General features: G+C 42.9%; 1 protein-coding gene across 1 annotated transcript; it reads right to left on the bottom strand.

Annotated features, from left to right (window-relative positions):
* Positions 1-2,290: 2,290 nt before the first annotated feature.
* On the bottom strand, positions 2,291-6,862 carry AVPR1A (arginine vasopressin receptor 1A). The gene is made up of 2 exons (XM_064701850.1): positions 5,789-6,862; positions 2,291-4,143 (listed from the first exon to the last, which is right to left on the bottom strand). Exons 1-2 carry the CDS (start codon positions 6,795-6,797, stop codon positions 3,860-3,862), a joined length of 1,293 nt encoding a protein of 430 aa, XP_064557920.1. The 5' UTR covers positions 6,798-6,862; the 3' UTR covers positions 2,291-3,859.
* Between the last annotated feature and the right edge of the window lie 10,060 nt (positions 6,863-16,922).

The following is a 16,922-nucleotide window of genomic DNA, read 5'->3' on the forward strand; positions in this document are numbered from 1 at the left end:
AAAATATTCAATCATGTTTTATGTTAGAAGATAAGTATTTAAAACAAAAAAATCAAACTAACTCCTCTAGAACATTATTAAGTGCTCACATATTTTAACAATAGTAGCAGCATCTAGTGGAAAGCTGATTGCATGTTCCTCCTTTGCTTGTGTCCTTCATTCACTACATATAATAGAAAAACATTTTAGTTTTATTCACTCCTTAAAGCTTTTCATGGACACAACTTATTAAATGAAGACATTCTGAATTTTGTAAAATATATTTGGTAATACCAAATACACTTCTTGCCTTCCAAACTCTAGACAAGCAAAAAACCCAAAACGCTTCTGATGAAATAAATATGCAGGTTTATTAGAGCAAGTTTCCATGTTTTAAGTTTGCAATGGTTTCACAATTTTTTGTTTCCTTCTGTTTCCATTAGGATACCCTCATGATAACCCAAAGTAGCTGTTAAAAAAATATATCCACAGATGAACAATTAAAAATATTGGCTGCATCTTCCAACATTACAATTAGGTGAAAAAGTCAGTATTTACAAAAAAAAAAAACTCTGGAAATCAAATATTGACAAATTTTGTTGTCAGTTTATTTACATAAACTATAGGACACTCACAGGGGAAATTTATGCTCGCAAGCTCCAAGTGTAAGCCTAGATTTTGTAATGTATTTGAAAAAAACCTAAATTTATACTTTGGGTCTGCTTGGTTTAATACACATCCTGGTCATTACCCAGTTCATTTTTATTTTCAACAATATTCTACACATATTTTTTCATTATATTTTCTGTTTGAATGTAAAGTGTAATAGAAAAACCATTCAATTATGCAAACAGAACTAAATTCTGTTAGTACAGCTAATTGGTTTTTAATACATATTTCATGCACAAAGAAAGCAGCAGCACAAACAGAACACTAGGCAAAGGACAGTGTACTTAATTTGAAACACTTGCAGTTTCAGTAACTGTGAATTACCTACTTGCAAAATATACACAACACACATAATGTGCACAAACACTCACACAACATCACTGCATGCTGGTTTTTTTGATTAAAATATAGCTTCAGGTTCACAAACCTTCGTCCAGAGCTGATGAGAGCTGTAGTCACATTTGTATATTAAAGGTGGTCAAAAAGATATTCTGTTAAATGTAAGCCATTCCACGACACTGTCCTCTGGCTTCTAGTGCTCTGAACCACAGCAAAAATTATTTTAGGCATAATATTCCCTATTCTTTGCCCAAAATAATCAGTGGGGAGCTTCTGGAGTGGTTTAAGATGATCTTATTCTGCACCTAACTCCATTAATTTCTGCTACCATTATTGAGGCAGGCATGGGTACCATCCTTGGTAAAAGCCACATGCAATCTCCTCAAGCAATTAGAAAAGCAATCTTGTTTGTTAGGTTTTGTCGAGAAAGGAAAGGAAGGAAAGGAAAGGAAGGAAGGAGAGAAGGAAAGGAAGGAAAGGAAGGAAAGGAAGGAAAGGAAGGAAAGGAAGGAAAGGAAGGAAGGAAAGGAAGGAAGGAAGGAAAGGAAGGAAGGAAAGGAAGGAAGGAAGGAAGGAAGGAAGGAAGGAAGGAAGGAAGGAAGGAAGGAAGGAAGGAAGGAAGGAAAGGAGGAAGGAAGGAAGGAAGGAAGGAAGAAGAAGGAAGGAAGGAAGGAAGGAAGGAAGGAAGGAAGGAAGGAAGGAAGGAAGGAAGGAAGAAGGAAGGAAGGAGGAAGGAAGGAAGGAAGGAAGGAAGGAAGGAAGAAGGAAGGAGAGGAAGGAAGGAAGGAAGGAAGGAAGGAAGGAAGAGGAAGGAAGGAAGGAAGGAAGGAAGTGGCGGAAGGAAGGAAGATGGCGGAAGGAAGGAAGGAGGAGGAAGGAAGGCGGAAGGAAGTGGCGGAAGGAAGGAGGAAGTGGCGGAAGAAGGAGAAGGAAGTGGCGGAAGGAAGTGGCGGAAGGAAGTGGCGGAAGGAAGTGGCGGAAGGAAGTGGCGGAAGGGGAAGGAAGGGGAAGGAAGAAGGAAGGAAGGAAGGAAGGAAGGAAGGAAGGAAGAAGGAAGGAAGGAAGAAGGAAGGAAGGAAGAGGAAGGAAGGAAGAAGGAAGGAAGGAAGGAAGGAAGAAGGAAGGAAGGAAGGAAGGAAGGAAAGGAAGGAAGGAAGGAAGAAGAAGGAAGGAAGGAAGGAAGGAAGGAGAAGGAAGGAAGAAAGAAAGGAAGGAAGGAAGAAGAAGGAAGGAAGAAGGAAAGAAGAAGGAAAAGAGAAAGAAAGAAAGAAAGAAAGAAAGAAAGAAAGAAAGAAAGAAAGAAAGAAAGAAAAAGAGAGAAAAAGAAAGAAAGAAAGCTGCTGCTGAGCTTCCTCCTTGCATGCACGTTCTTCAGCCCCAGTGCCCCAGCAGCCAGCTGGGATTGTGTCAGCAGTCCTGCAGGGGGCCAGGGGAGCTCCTGGATTTCAGGATCCAGCAAGCTCAGGAAAACAGAGCAGACAGATAGCTGTACTTCTCTAAGAGATTCTCAAGACTTAAAAACTCAACAAAACTTACTTAAGGAGCTTCAAAACCCAACTTCAATATAAGAGTCAGGCTCCAGGGAAAGATGTAATAGGATTGTTTACCATATAAATGAACTGCAGTAAATTTAGCATGCCTTGTATTGAAAACAAGCACACCTTGAATGCTTTGTAATTACCAGATGTGCTGTGATGACTTTTTATTTGCAGCTTACTGACAATTTTTAAGACAATTTTCATGAGCTGGCAACAAAAAATAATAACAGACAAGATATAAAAAGACAATAATAAAAAGACAAGACGACAGCATTGACAACTTTTATATGTTCCCAGAAGACTTTTAAGTTTGATTCTCAGATCTGTGTCTTGAAATGCACTGGTTCTACAGCTCTTACCAAATGGCTACACTCTTCTGAGCTCGTGAGGCTATTTGCTTGACAACCTAGCAATGTAGCATGATCCTAGATGTCCTAGCGAATTAAAAAAGAAAAGATGGCATTCCTACCCATAAAGCAAGTGGTTCTGGTATTCATTATGAGTTTTCTTGGTGTGACTGTTTGTAACAGTGCTGAGTTAGTCATAGTGTATCATACTTGTTTATCAATATATATTTTTAAAGTTAGTTTAAAAAAATGAAAGTAGGTGCAACAACACACACGCACACACAAATATTCTGTATAATTTCCATCAACATCAAGGGCAGAGGAAATGTCACCCCAGAAATGAAACCCCACAATACACATAGAGACATGGATAGCACTAAAAGATTTGCCTTCACAAGGGCTGTTGAATTTCAGTGTCTGAGAACTGCTAGACCCTTACAAGATGAAGCATCACAAGCAACTGAATTACAGCAACTCAGAGTCTGTCTAACCCCATTCCTTATCTGGACAGCCAAAACTTTTCCCCTACTCCTTTCTGGTAATGTTTAAGGCTAAACTGTAATCTTGCTCATATTGTCTTCTTTCCCTGTGACTTCATCAGACAATCACGAGAAGTTTTATGCATTAACACTAGAGTGGAGTTAGCCCAACATGACAACTCCATTGTTTTGACTGTTTTAAACAGCAAGCAACAATGCACTTAGTATTTTAGGAACAGACAAAAATTAAAATAAATTCTACTTAAAAAAATATCTGCTTTATCGTTGACACACCTTCCTGATCAGTTGCCCAAATCCTAAAAAACTTCCAGAAAATAATTTACATACTGCAGCATGGCTTATCAAGCAAGGGGGCACTTTTTGTCTCTTGACCATCTTAGTCATTCCTTGGTACCATGATGGTGGCCTGGATGGGCAGAAAGTCCATGCCACAACCTTCCCAAGGAGTGTGACAGGACTGCAAGCCCTGCCTGCCCTGAGGGCTGTCTCACGTGGGGATGGGGATGAAGCTGCTCGATCTGGAGTGGGGCATCTCCCTCCACGTGTTTAGGCTGTGGGTCGGGCTTCTGTTGTTGGTGAAAGAAGTCTGTCGCCTGCTATTGCTGTTTGAATCTTCTTTACTCAGCGTTTGCTTTATTTTTTGGCAGCAAGGGAAGCTCTGTAGGCAGTCTTGGAGGAGGTGCCCACTGAAGAACATGTAGATCCACGGGTTACAGCAACTGTTCAGGCTGGCCAGCAGAGCCGTAACAGTAGTTGCAGTGTTTTCAGAATCTGGGGAGGGGGGGAGAAAGATGTTTAATCATCAAAAAAACATTTGCACCATTCAGTGAATCGCTTCATTAACCATTGGATTTATTTCCCTGAATATTCGAGTTCTAAATGTTGAGCTACAGCATTTTAAACAGAAAATGAGAACATAATCTGTAAAGATCTTATTTATGTAAGGCTGCCATTAAAGTCAATGAGGATTTCTCTGAACTGACTTCAAAAAGCTGTGACAGAATAAGTTATGGGGTAATCCATCCAAAATAATGATTTAGTCACATTTCCACTGATGTGTATCCATGTGTTGATAAGCTCCTGCTTTAAATACTGAAAGGTTTTTTCCAGACCCTGGGAGACAATGGTAAAATTTCCACTGCTTTCAATAACACTGAATTTTGCTGCATATATTTGCATGCTGAAAAGTATTGAATGCTCAACTAACTACAGGATTGTCCATCAAGTCTGGATTTTAGAGGTTGAATGAATTTTACTTAAAGGAAAAATAGAACTTGGCACTATGGCATGAAGAAACTATGGTGTTCTACCTTCAATAACTAGTCAACAGTTAGGTCAAATACTCTAAATAGGTATTTAGTCTAATCAATGACTAGTGACTTTTCTTTGTAAATATTGGATGTTCAAAAAAGTATAATTACTTTTTCCATATATTTAAAGAATCTCTTCAAACACACCTATCAAATAAATACCCATCTCTCCAATTAGATTTAATTCCCTTTGAAGTAAAAAAAAAAAAAAATCTGTTTACTGCAAGCCTTTGTTTCTCTATAGAGACCTGCATTATAGGCTTGACTTCAGTCCCATATTAGAGGTAATCAACACTCTCACTAGAGCAAGTGATCATCTGGGGATATTTTAAAAAATCAAGAAATTATGGATTCCAACATTTTGATTTGCTGTTCTCTCATTATGAGGAAACAGAATATATGTCACTATGCTGCCTATCATTACCAGTGTAATAGCTTTTAAACTCCCCAAATTTTTTCAGCCATATTTAACAGGGGGACACGTCTCTCCAAAGCCTAAATTGCCACTGATTCATGAAAATCGGTGACTTTACTAATGGAGCACTCAGAGGTGACTGCCTTGCTGAGGGGAAGGGTTCAGGCTGCGCTCAACCCTTTTATTTGACAGCAGCTACAGGAGAGAAGACGTAATAAGTTCTCTGTTCAGGTAACTGCTCCGACATGTGAGTGTGCACACTTCTCAACAATACTCAACATTTCTAAAGTTTTCTTATCTGCAGCTTCAAACGGACGAAAATGCTGCTGGTTGAAATTACGGCAGCAAATGCTCCGGTTTCCATCCGCTCCCTTTGCGGCTGCCGCAGCCGCCCCTCCGGCTGCTCCCGGCCGGGCCGGGCCGGGCGCCGCGGCCGCCGCCGCCCCCGGAGCCGCCCGGTCCGGGACTACGAGCGGCGCCGGCGGGGCGGCCCCGGGGGCGCGGCTGCCCGGGGCTTCTCTTGTCCCCCACAGCCGCTCCTCCCCGGCGGGACAGGGAGCCGTGCGGGGCCGGGAGGGCGCGCCCCGCTCCCGCTCTCCGCGCCCGTTTCCCCACGCTGCGCCCCGGGCCAGCCGGCTGCGCTCCAACGCGAGCGGGGCTGCCGCTGGGGACGAGCGGCGGCGTCACCTACCGACCCAGGGGAAGCGCTGGTCCCACACGGACCACATCTGGATGGTGAAGAAGGGCGCCCAGCAAACGACGTACACCGAGACGATGACGAAGGTCATCTTGACGGTGCGGATCTTGGCGCGGGAGATGGTTTTGACGTTGCTGACACAAGGGGCGAGCAGCAGCCCCCGTCGCGGGCCACCTTCATCACCTGCCCGGCGCCCGCCAGCCGCTGCTGCCGCCTCCCCCGGGCGCGTCTTGCCCCGCACGTTGCGCCAGATGCGGTAGCAGATGAAGCCGTAGCAGATGATGAGGATGAGGACAGGCGCGATGAAGATGCCGCCGGTGATCCAAGTGATGTAGGCGCGGGGCCCCCAGGGCATGATGAAGTGCGCCCAGCAGTCGTAGACCTGCGAGCCGCGCTCCACTTCGCTGAGGGAGAAGATGAAGTACTGCGGGGTGCTGAGCAGCAGGCTGAGCGCCCAGGCCGCCGCGATCATCCCGTACGAGCGCTTGGTGGGCTGCTGCAGCGTCTTCAGCGGGTGGCAGACGGCGATGTAGCGGTCGGCGGTCATGGCCACCAGCATGTACGCCGAGGCGAACATGCCGAAGACCTGCAGGTGCTTGACGACGCGGCAGAGCCCGTCGGGGCCGTGGAAGCGGTGGGTCACCTCCCAGCAGAGCTGGGGCAGCACCTGGAAGAAGGCCACCACCAGGTCGGCCAGGCTGAGGTGGCGGATGAAGAGGTGCATGCGGGACGCCTTGCGCGGCGTGCGCCGCAGCGCCAGCAGCACGCTGCCGTTGCCCACCACCGCCACGGCGAAGGTGACGGCCAGCACCGCGATCTCCAGCTTCGCCAGCTCCTCGTCCCGCCCGAAGGGGTCCCAGCCGCCCAGGCTGCCGTTCGGCGACCCCGACCACACCTCGGGACTGGGGCTGCTGCCGCCGCCGGGCTCCGCCGCCCGCCACCGGCTGCCATTCCCGGGTGAGGGCACGGCCCGCGGGGAGCCGGCGCCGCCGGCGAGGCGCATGGAGGGGCTGCGCGCTGGGGCCCGGCCCGGCCCCCGCACCTCCGCTCGGCCGCCTTCCCCTCCGGCGGCCCGGAGCGCCGGGCCAGGCGCCTTTATCCCCCCCGGCCGCGGGAGGCGAGGCGAGGCGAGGGGGAGCTCCCGTGGCAGTGGCTGCCCAGCCCTGACGCCAGCCCCCTCCAGCCGCCGCCCGCCCGCCCCGCCGCGGGAGCGGGGCCGCTCCGCCCCAGAGCGCCGCGCCGGGCGGGAGCGGGCACCGGCCGCGGGAAGAGCTGCTCGGGCCGGAACGGTGCTCACGGAGAGCTCCTCACGGTCAGGTAAAGCAGCGCTTATAATTGCGAGTAAAACTGCCGTAATTATGCAGAGCAAATGGAGGTCTGTCAGCATCAGCCTGCGCCCCGATCTGCCTTCTAGCCAAGGCAAAGTGACTTGTCGGTAAGAGGTGCTGGTTTGGTCCTGAGAGAGTCTGCCTGCGCCTTTGGCATTTCACTGGGATCAACCCCAGAGATGTAAATTATTAGAAAAAATAGCAACCTAATGTCTCTGAAAGTTTCAGGACTTCATCTCGGACCATAAATGTCATCCAAGCCTTAGCATAGGTCTAAACCATACGTTTCTGCAAGTACAAGCAAAATCTCCACATGTGCTGGAGAGTTTCTGGCAGTGGGCCATTAAAATTCTTGTTTTAAGCACGATTTAGATGAGAGTGTTCTTGCTCTTGGTAGAATGAATGGACTTTGTGAAAATTTTGGTCCCGTTGTCACGAGTGTGGATTATATCCTGATTTCACTGGTACCAGAATTTGACTCTTCATTTAGAAACTCCTTCCTTCAGCCACAAAAAAACACATAAGATCACAGCAGAGAAATTCTGTGTTAGGTACCAGTCCTACTGGTTTGTTTAATAAAACTCCCTATGTATCTTCATTTGTGATTACAGTTAAATTCAGTTACAAAAAATATGAGATTTTACAGGGAGAAGGAAACATGGGAAAGAATGCAAGATTAAATCTTACTTCTTTAATTAAGAAGATATTTTCAAAATTTTTGACTCCAGAAGAGTTTTAAAGCTTAAAATACAAGATTATAGGCTTCTGGACATGTTAGGATTGTGCAAGGCTTTATCCCAGGCTTTTTTGCCACTTTTTAGGCTTTTTAGCCCCTGAGAGGGTATGTGCACCCACCCCAGTGTGTCACTACCCTTCCTCTGCTAGGGGAAGAGTGTCCTGCCACTCCTCTGCTAGTGGCAGGAGTTTAGGAGGACACCTGCTCCTACAGGAGTTTTCCAATTCAAACAGCAGACCCTCCCAAAACCTGGAAATACACACAATAAATGTGGATATCCTAAGCTTCTAGCAAACTTGTTTCTTTAAATACGCTTTTGTTCCAAAACCTGATTTTTACAAACAGTTCAGTGCATTATTCACAGCTTACTGCCTATTTATTATGTTAGACCTGGGAAACTGGTGAGTGTGACTACAGTTTTCAGGTCAAATAGGGGAAATTAAAGCTGCATCTCACAAATCTCACAACGCTGCACCACTACCAAGGCTTCTTTCACATTCCTTGCCTGTCTCTGACATGCTTTACAGGAGGTGAATGTTACGTAAATGAACAGTGTCACTCAGGAAACTCTGCTAGCAGATTTTCTGCTGTGCAAACCATGCGAGGATCATAAAGCTCTGTTCACTGCTGGGTAGGTCATCCATTAACAGAAGAGATGATACTCAGGTTTGACAGAGACAGATTTTTAGTAGCCAGACAATAAGATAAAAGTGGTTGTATTTGTTTAGGATACTGAGAATCGTCAAGCCCACATCAACTCAGAAATACTCTTTTTCCAACCTATTCTTTGTTCCTCTGAATGGCCTTTATAATAATGTTTCCAGAGCAAAGGGCTGTAAAGTTGCTTAAATATCATTGCACAAGGCTGTACCTAGTGATTACATGCAATGTTAAGCATGATACTGATAATAATTTTTATTGTATTTTACTCCATCAGACAGATATCTTCAAAGTCTAAATTGCCACTAATTTAAAAATAATCTAGGCTAGTCTTGATGTATTTGCTTGTTTCATTTCCCAAATTGATCAAAATTGATGTTTTTAGATAACAGACCTAAAGAGGCTGTTATAAATTCCTTTGTTTCAACAAACCTAGATAAGTCAGTAGAGAATTTTATTTATATCTAGTAGTTAAAAAATACCCTCCAGACAAATTCATGACTCGGAAAGTTTCTATACTAGATTATTCGGCATCTAGTCTGATCTGGGTTGCTAAATCCTAAAAGTATTGGTGTTCTTCAAATTAATCAGTAGTTGTAGAATACCCTTCCAAAGAGAAAAATTGCCACTGGGAAGGCTGATGGAGGAAATTAACATTTTTGCCCTGTGATTCACCTGGAGTTGGAGCTGAAATCTTGGTAAAGAAAATTGACGCTGCTGTTACAAGAAGCCTTTATGTGTTCTCACTAAGCACGCAGAGTTCTACAGAACTAAGAATGGTAAGGATTTCTAGCATGTTCTCTGCTGCCGTACAGGTTTCTGTAAAGGTGCTTGAAAATTGACAGATATCTTTCTGAATGCTGAACTCATTGAAGACTGAATGGCCTCTGTAAAGTACTCAAAAACCTAACTGGAACAAGATCCAGTGTGTTGCCAAATGCAGCTTTACCTCCAGACTCAACCTCTTCCTCCAGGCAAAAGAAATGCTTTGAGTAAGTGAAAGACTCAATATTGTAATCCTGGGAAATTGATGGTGATTTGTATTCTGCAAGATAACTTTTAAACAAAAAATGGGAGGGAGCTTTCAGCATAATCTTCTTCAGGAAAACTAGTTGGAATTGGGTTGGAATTTTAGTCAAAACTATGGTTGTCTGCCAGGTTTTGTGAAGAGTTGCTCTAGCAGTGGGAGTTACAGAAAATCAATATAAGCAAAAAAAAAGTCAAGCTTTTAAAATAAATTCCTCATGCAGGATAAGGGTTAAAGCACTGCTAAAAAAAAAGGGGGTTTGTTTATTTGTAGACGATTCAGCTGCCTTGTTAAAAAGCACATAAAATATCTACATAGATATGAACAGCTGTCTCCTGCAATTTGTCTCCAAGTTCAAAGTATCTGTAATGCTCCCTTTAACTGACACAATTTAGTAAATAAGGATGAGTTTGATAGGCCTTCCCAGAGAGCCAGGAGGCTTAGATGCTCCAGATCCTGACATTTAAATTCACACTTATGGGAACCAAGCATGGGAAAAAGCCCATGTGCTGAGTGAGGGACTACTAAAAGCTGGGGTCACCAGGGAGGCAAGCAGACATGCCATTCATTGCCATCCCTGTGAAGGAAATGCCACCTGAAGGCAGACAGGAGCACACAAAGCCCACAAAGCAGACTCCTGAAAAAATGCCTTTTGGCCTTCTATTGGCCTAACTTTTGGGCTCCCAGAGCAAAATCAAGTGAAGAATTGACCCAAGCTGCCTTCAAAATAGATGACAAGTCTGAATTTAGAATTCTGAAAAGGCTGTAGTACAAGATCAAGAGACAAGTGAGACTAAGGGCCAACTCCTACTCTGGAAAACACAAAATTAAGAAAGCATCAGTAAGAGAGAGAAACTCAAGATTAGCCCTCAATATTCAGTTTGCAAGAGTCCAGTTCAGTGTTTGGAAATGTAGATAAGTGGCCAGGAAAAAATGAGCTTTAAGGTTATGCCCCAAGTGCTCCTTTGCTTGTTAACTGAAAGCATAATTAGATTCTGGTATTTATATACACAGGAAGTCACGTCTGGCCATCCCTGTCATACTGCATTTCTTTTCATGATGGCGTGTCATGATTTAACCACAGTCAACAACTGAGCACCAACAGCTGCTCTCTGAGTCCTCCACAGTAGGATGGGAGAGAGAATCAGAAGGGAAAACACATGGCTTGAGATAATGACAGTTTAATAGGTAAAGCAAAAGCTTTACACACAAACAGAGCAAAACAAGGAATTCATTCACCGCTTCCCATGGGAAGGCAGGTGTTCAGCCATCTCCAGGAGAGCAGAGCTCTGTCACGCAGAGCAGTGACTTGGGAAGACAAATGCCATCCCTCTGAACATCCCTCCCTTCCTCCTTCATTCCCCAGCCTGATATGCTGAGCATGAAATCACACGGTGTGGGATATCCCTGTGCCAGCTGCATCCCCATCCAGCTCCTTGTGCACCCCGAGTCCGCTCACTGGTGGGGTCTCCTGGGAAGCAGAAAAGGCCTCAACTCTGCCTAAGCACTGCTCAGCAGAAACAAAAAGATCCCTGTTATCAACAGTGTTTCCACACAAACCCAAAACATAGCTGCATACCACCTACTGCAGAGAAAATTAACTCTATCCCAGCCAAACCAGCACATGGAGGCTGACTCTGGTATTCAGGCAGCATTGCACAGGGACCTGTGCAATTACATGTCACCAGAAGAAGCAGCATGTTGCCCTTTTCCTTTTGCCTCTTTCCTTGCATACTTTGTTGACCTGGTTGACAGTAATAAGGGCCTTCAGGATACAGAGTTCAACCATTTCCCTGAAGAAATGTTAACACAGCAGCTTGTCTTTGCCATTTCAAAGCAGTGAAGGAAATGGGCATTTGAAGGCCTTTGTGTGTTTATAACCTTGTGAGAAACAACTGCTCACCTTGAAAATTTAAAAAGGTTTATTAAACCCTGACAAAAGTACAACAAACGGACTATATAAGGAAAAATTCACAGCCCTAGGAACTGCCCTCGTGGGTACCACGTGGCTTTGACTTCAAGATGGATGCTCAGTCTTTTATACCCCGGGGTTGCATCAGCCAGCCCTGCCCCCTCCCAAAGTCTGTCAGTCAGCTCTTCTTTGCCATTTATGGGTGGAAACTGCTTTCTTGTAACTGGATTGGAGGTCAGGTGTTGCCATGCTGCACCCCCTAAGCACCAAGCTTTTCCATTCCCACCTGCCCCAGGTAAGGGACACGTGTGCAGCTTCTTTGTACCTGTCCTAGACATCCCAGGCTGTCTGATGGCAGCAGTACAGGGGGGAAAGCAGCTATGGGGAGAACAGAGGGCATCTAAACTACAATAACATAACTATTCATCACTAAAGCTTTTCTTAATATTCACACAATTGTCATCCCTTAATTGTGAGAGCCAATCATCTCATTATCCATCTATAACAACCTTGTTGAAGGAGCAAATCAAAACAGCATGGTGAAAGCTCCTGCCTTTCCCCACTGAATTACATTGAATTACATTGATCAGATTTTCAACATGTCCAAGGCACAATAAAAATCTGCATAAGACAGTTTAACTAGAGCCTCAGCCACCAGATCTCTCATTAAATCTGAAGAATTAAAGTCATTAATCCTTAAATCCACAGGATCATTCAATTTTGCCATTAGCAGAATAAGAAAAATTTTAAGCTGATCTTCCTCACATTATGCCTACCTGGTGAAATTGTGTAATCTCAGGGTTCCAGACCTGAAAGAGACTTAACATGCATATTGCATTTCTACAGATATTGCTTCAGTGTTTTTGCTTTAAGCACATGATCAGTAGATTTACCTCTCAGTTCTCTTATTTCAGAGATGTGAAAGGTTCTTATTTCCTTGAACCAGTTTCTGAATTACTCCTATCTAGAATTTCATTCCGTATGTAACCTACTGTGGTGGGCTGATGCTGGCTGGATGTCAGGTGTCAACCAAAGTCATTCTGTCACTCCCCTTCAGCTTCTCCCAGAGGCTGTACCTCTTGTCCCCCCTTACCAAAACTTTGTCACATCAGCCCAATACACCTGCTGTTTCTATCACCGTGTTAACACCTAACTTACTTATGCCTTTTACAAATTTTGATTCATCTAAGGACAATTTATTAATGACTCTTGCATTCTCTCCTACTTAACATACACTATGCCAAGCCAAAGGAAAATACTTCAAAAAATTTGGTGGCAAAAGTAATCAATATAAACTAATTGAAGTTTCAGGGTTATTTCTGTGATATCATCTCAGAAAGTATTTGGCACAGTGGGATGCAACTCTCTTTAAAAATTGTAGAGTAATAATAAAGATTCTGTTCAGGCATTTAAAATAGTGGGAAGGTATATGGGAAATTTACACATAACAATTTTTCTGAGGGATTCAACTGCAACTGATTCTAGAAAATGGTGAATTTGTGTAATAGCTAGTCATTGTACAAAACTGCTTTATTTATCCCAGAACTATGGATAGAACTGAAAGCATATTGTGTTCAAGAATACACTGGCAGAACATTACTGCTTCATAATTCTAATTGAAAGATAAAGCCACTTAACTTTTATGGAATAAAAGGAATAATGCTTCTGTTAATGACAAAATTTATTTTAGTAGCTATCATTTGGAAACATGTTCTAAAGCAGCATAAAATTAATTAGTTTTGAAACTTTGTGTACGTAATTTTTCTCATGGTGATAATTTTGAAGAGCCTGCTGATATGCCATATTGGTGGTTGATGCAGAATACTAATGCAACCATTGTGTAAAGAAAACACCTCTCCAATAATTTGTACTGAAAATATTGTGGCAGCTGCATTCTCACCAGCTTGGTAGTTCAGGGTGCTATCATCACCGTTATTTTCCCACTGCATTCCTGAGAAATAGGATCCAGTTTTTATCAGGCTGGAGAAGGTTCAAGTGCCAGCTAATCCTATGGATTCTTATGAACATTCACTTTTCCAGTCTCTACAGGACTGTCCTGTGTGAGACTGTTCTCTCCATATAAAGCCCAAACCTCTTTGGAAGAAAACTGTCTAAAAATATTTTAACCGAAACACTTTTTCATTAGAATGCAAATTTAAGGATATTGAAGGCTGCAGATATATTACTGTTTTTCACCTGAGCTGTGGCCTGCAGCGTGTTCAACATGAAGAAGAAACAAAGAGCATATTCCCTACCTATTTCCAGTGTGTCTTCTCTTTCCATGTTTGCTGTCCCTGTCTGAGCCAGCAACAAGCTGACAGCGCTGACAGTGCTGACAGCACAGGCTCTTACCGTTCAGGTGTCTCCAGAGAGAAAACAAAATAAACAGCGGTATTGAGGAAGGCAGAGAAGAATCAGATGTTGACAGTCAAGAGAGAAGAAAGCTAAAACACAGGTCAGGGGGGTGGGCTGGTTTTGGAGCTGCCTGTTGGGTAATTGTGAGCGTGTCAAAGCAGAATTCAAACACTGTGATGAGCAGCAGCTCTGTGTCTGAGGCAAGGCCAAAAAATGCCCTGGTACCTCAACCTCAGTTTCACACACTGATGAGGTAGATTTGGGGGTTGAAGAAGACCAACAGAAGAAAGGAGAAGAAGAAGGAATAATCAATTATATTTAGATGGTGCACAGAGTATCTTGGCTGCTGATTTCATTGTGGGCTTGTTTGGTTTTCAAACACATGTGGGAACAGACTGATAGTTAGCAGTCCTAGATCAAACATGGCCTGACTTTTTTGTAGGTATTCACATCGCTGTTGCATAAATTGTATCGTGGCAAGTACTAAGACAGGGAGAACATAGTGATAATAATTACTGCAGCTTCAGGGCCCCTTAGGGTATTCTTGCTTTGTAGCTTACCACAGTTTATAATTTTCACTTCAAACAAGTTCTCTACCTGGTAGTTTTAAGCAGACTCTCTTTGCACTTCCCTTATCATCATATTTAGCAGCTCTATATCATATGACATTTTACTTGTTCCTTTTATGACCAGAGGAAAATTTGTTTGCGTCTAAGATAAAGAAGGATAATAAAGCAATAAATTTTAGGGGATAGGAGGTACTAACAAACTGGCTAGCATGACACGAGAGGAAAAGCATTTCCATGAGATATAGCCAAGCTGTAAGCCAAAGTATACAGTTTTATGTCTAGTGAATAAACATTTTTTAATGGTTTCTGGGTAAGTTTTGCCATTGCAGTGCTTATGCTTGATTTGCCAATAGCAGGATTAGTAAACCATGTGAAATGGCTTTTTTTGACTAGAGAAAACAGATTTTATATTTTAATTTTTGTCAGCTTCACAGGGAAGAACAGAGGTGATTGCAGCAGAGTAGTGAGATCCAGATCACAGAGCAGAGAAGTAAAGAAAATTTGGAACATAATTCCACAGTTGGAATCCAGTACATAGAGTTTTTCTGAAACTTTCTAAGAGCACTTATATATGAACCTTTTCAAAAGGAAAGAAGAAAAAGCTTTTCCTTGCATTTCTCTAAAACTAAAAGTGAATAATCATAGAACTGATTGTTATGGAAGGCTTCCATTAGTGCTTGCTTCCAGTGGTCTTTCTGAATGCCTGTATCATTTACTGAAAAGTAAATGGCACTATTTCATATTGGTTGTGGTTTTCTTTGAATCTGTTCTACCTGGTGTGGAAACCTGTGTTGCATATTTCATCTAGGGAAGCCATGGGAATTACCAGGAGAGCACATATAAGGAAGGATGTAGTGCATGTACAAATACTGCAGCAACATCCAGAACAAGCCTTCTAAAATGGCACTAATTAATTTAATGACATTACAACCACAGGAATGGCAGTAAAATATGCGATCCAATGTCACATTTGTGCCTAAATTCTTAGGTAGCTCAGACCTTGAATAAATTTGGTACACTGTATGAAATTACGTTCATCAACATTACAGACTTTGTGTTTAAATTGGCTGCTATTGACTATTTCAGTCCTTCTGGTCCCCTGCCTACAATATAGCAAGAAAGTCTTACAGTTTGTAACACCTATGCCCCTACTTGTAGGAATCATGATTTCCTCTAGATTATTTCACCTTCAATACTGTGGGTCATCATTATCTTATTATCTCAAGTGAGTTCTAGGAAATGCTTTTCCCTGTTTTGAACAAGGCAACGTTGCTTGTTCTGCTTCTATCATGTCACTGTCACCAGCACCGCCACCAGTATGCGAGGAGATCCAGTTAAAAAGAGATGACCTGATCTTCCCCAGGAGGCTGAGTCTGGTTTTTGGGGGGACAAATGTATCCCTACAGTTGCCACATACTGCTGGAAAAGTAATTAAACTCTCTACTAAATAAAGTAGATTAATATTTCAACGTATTTCTGGGTAATATTAATGTTGATTTGTACTAATGTTATTTATTAATGCCTTGAAGTTAATAAGATCAGTAGATGAGAAGAACTGCCATTTTCAGTCTCAGCCTTCAGCCCTTGTAGGGATACAGCTGCTGCTGGAGCATGCCTGAGTGTAATCCCCTATTAATACAGCCTCCCTTTCAGCTACTTCATTATCACCCTGTGCATTACAAATATTTACAAGTTATGGAATTTGGAAAGTACCTTACCTATGGAATTAGAAAATACCTTTTTAACAGGAGTCAGAAGATGGAACAGAAGTCTTCTCTGGCCCATTCACTAGAAGAAGGATCAATAGAGGATTTCCAATCCCAAAATATTGTCAGAAGAAAAATTATAGAGTCTGCAGAGCTTCTCCTCTTTACTCAGCAGGTTTTTACAAGGAAGACAGGAAAAGAAGACAGGACAACTACAGAGCATCAAGATGAGCCAGACACCTAAGATGGCACTATTTCTTCAGCTCAGAGGCATCATTTAGACTGCAACTTCACAGATGAGTTTGTCAAAACACAGTACAGCTTTCAGGTTAAAGAACTCCCTTTAGTAGCTTCAGTGTGAATGTAAAAATGCCGCTTGATAATTTAAATATGAGTTGCAATGCCCATTAACAAATTTATGTCTTGAAAAGTGACATGTTCTAGCCTCAGCAGAAATTCTTAGAAACTATTATTTTGCTGAAGAATACATTTTTTAATGTGTCCTTTGGAGGGACTGCTTCACACAGTTCCATAGATGCTTTGAAGAAAACTGATTATAACTAACAAATTGACAGATGTGCCTGAACAGGTATTCAGAAGGGTCATTATGATTTGGTCTGTTCTTTTTTGCTTCTCTGGATGACAATGATACATGTGCTTGAATAGAATTACTCTGCACTACATTAAAACACCCTTACCTGCCTGACAATCTTAAAAAAGTTCCTATTTAAGCCAGGGGGAAGAACTCTAGATAAATTCAGAAAGTGCAGCAAGGACTGGCTTCTTAAATTTTGGCTTCTATGGTGGTGGTGTAGATGTACTGTAGACAGAGAGC

The sequence above is a fragment of the Zonotrichia leucophrys genome, chromosome 1A, assembly GCF_028769735.1.
Source record: "Zonotrichia leucophrys gambelii isolate GWCS_2022_RI chromosome 1A, RI_Zleu_2.0, whole genome shotgun sequence".
NCBI lineage: Eukaryota > Metazoa > Chordata > Aves > Passeriformes > Passerellidae > Zonotrichia > Zonotrichia leucophrys.

Coding starts and splice junctions, on each gene's coding strand:
- AVPR1A (XM_064701850.1), bottom strand. CDS start 6,797: ATGCGCCTCGCCGGCGGCGCCGGCTCCCCGCGGGCCGTGCCCTCACCC. Junction 4,144..5,788: donor CCAGCGCTTCCCCTGGGTCG/GTAGGTGACGCC, acceptor CCCCCTCCCCAG/ATTCTGAAAACACTGCAACT.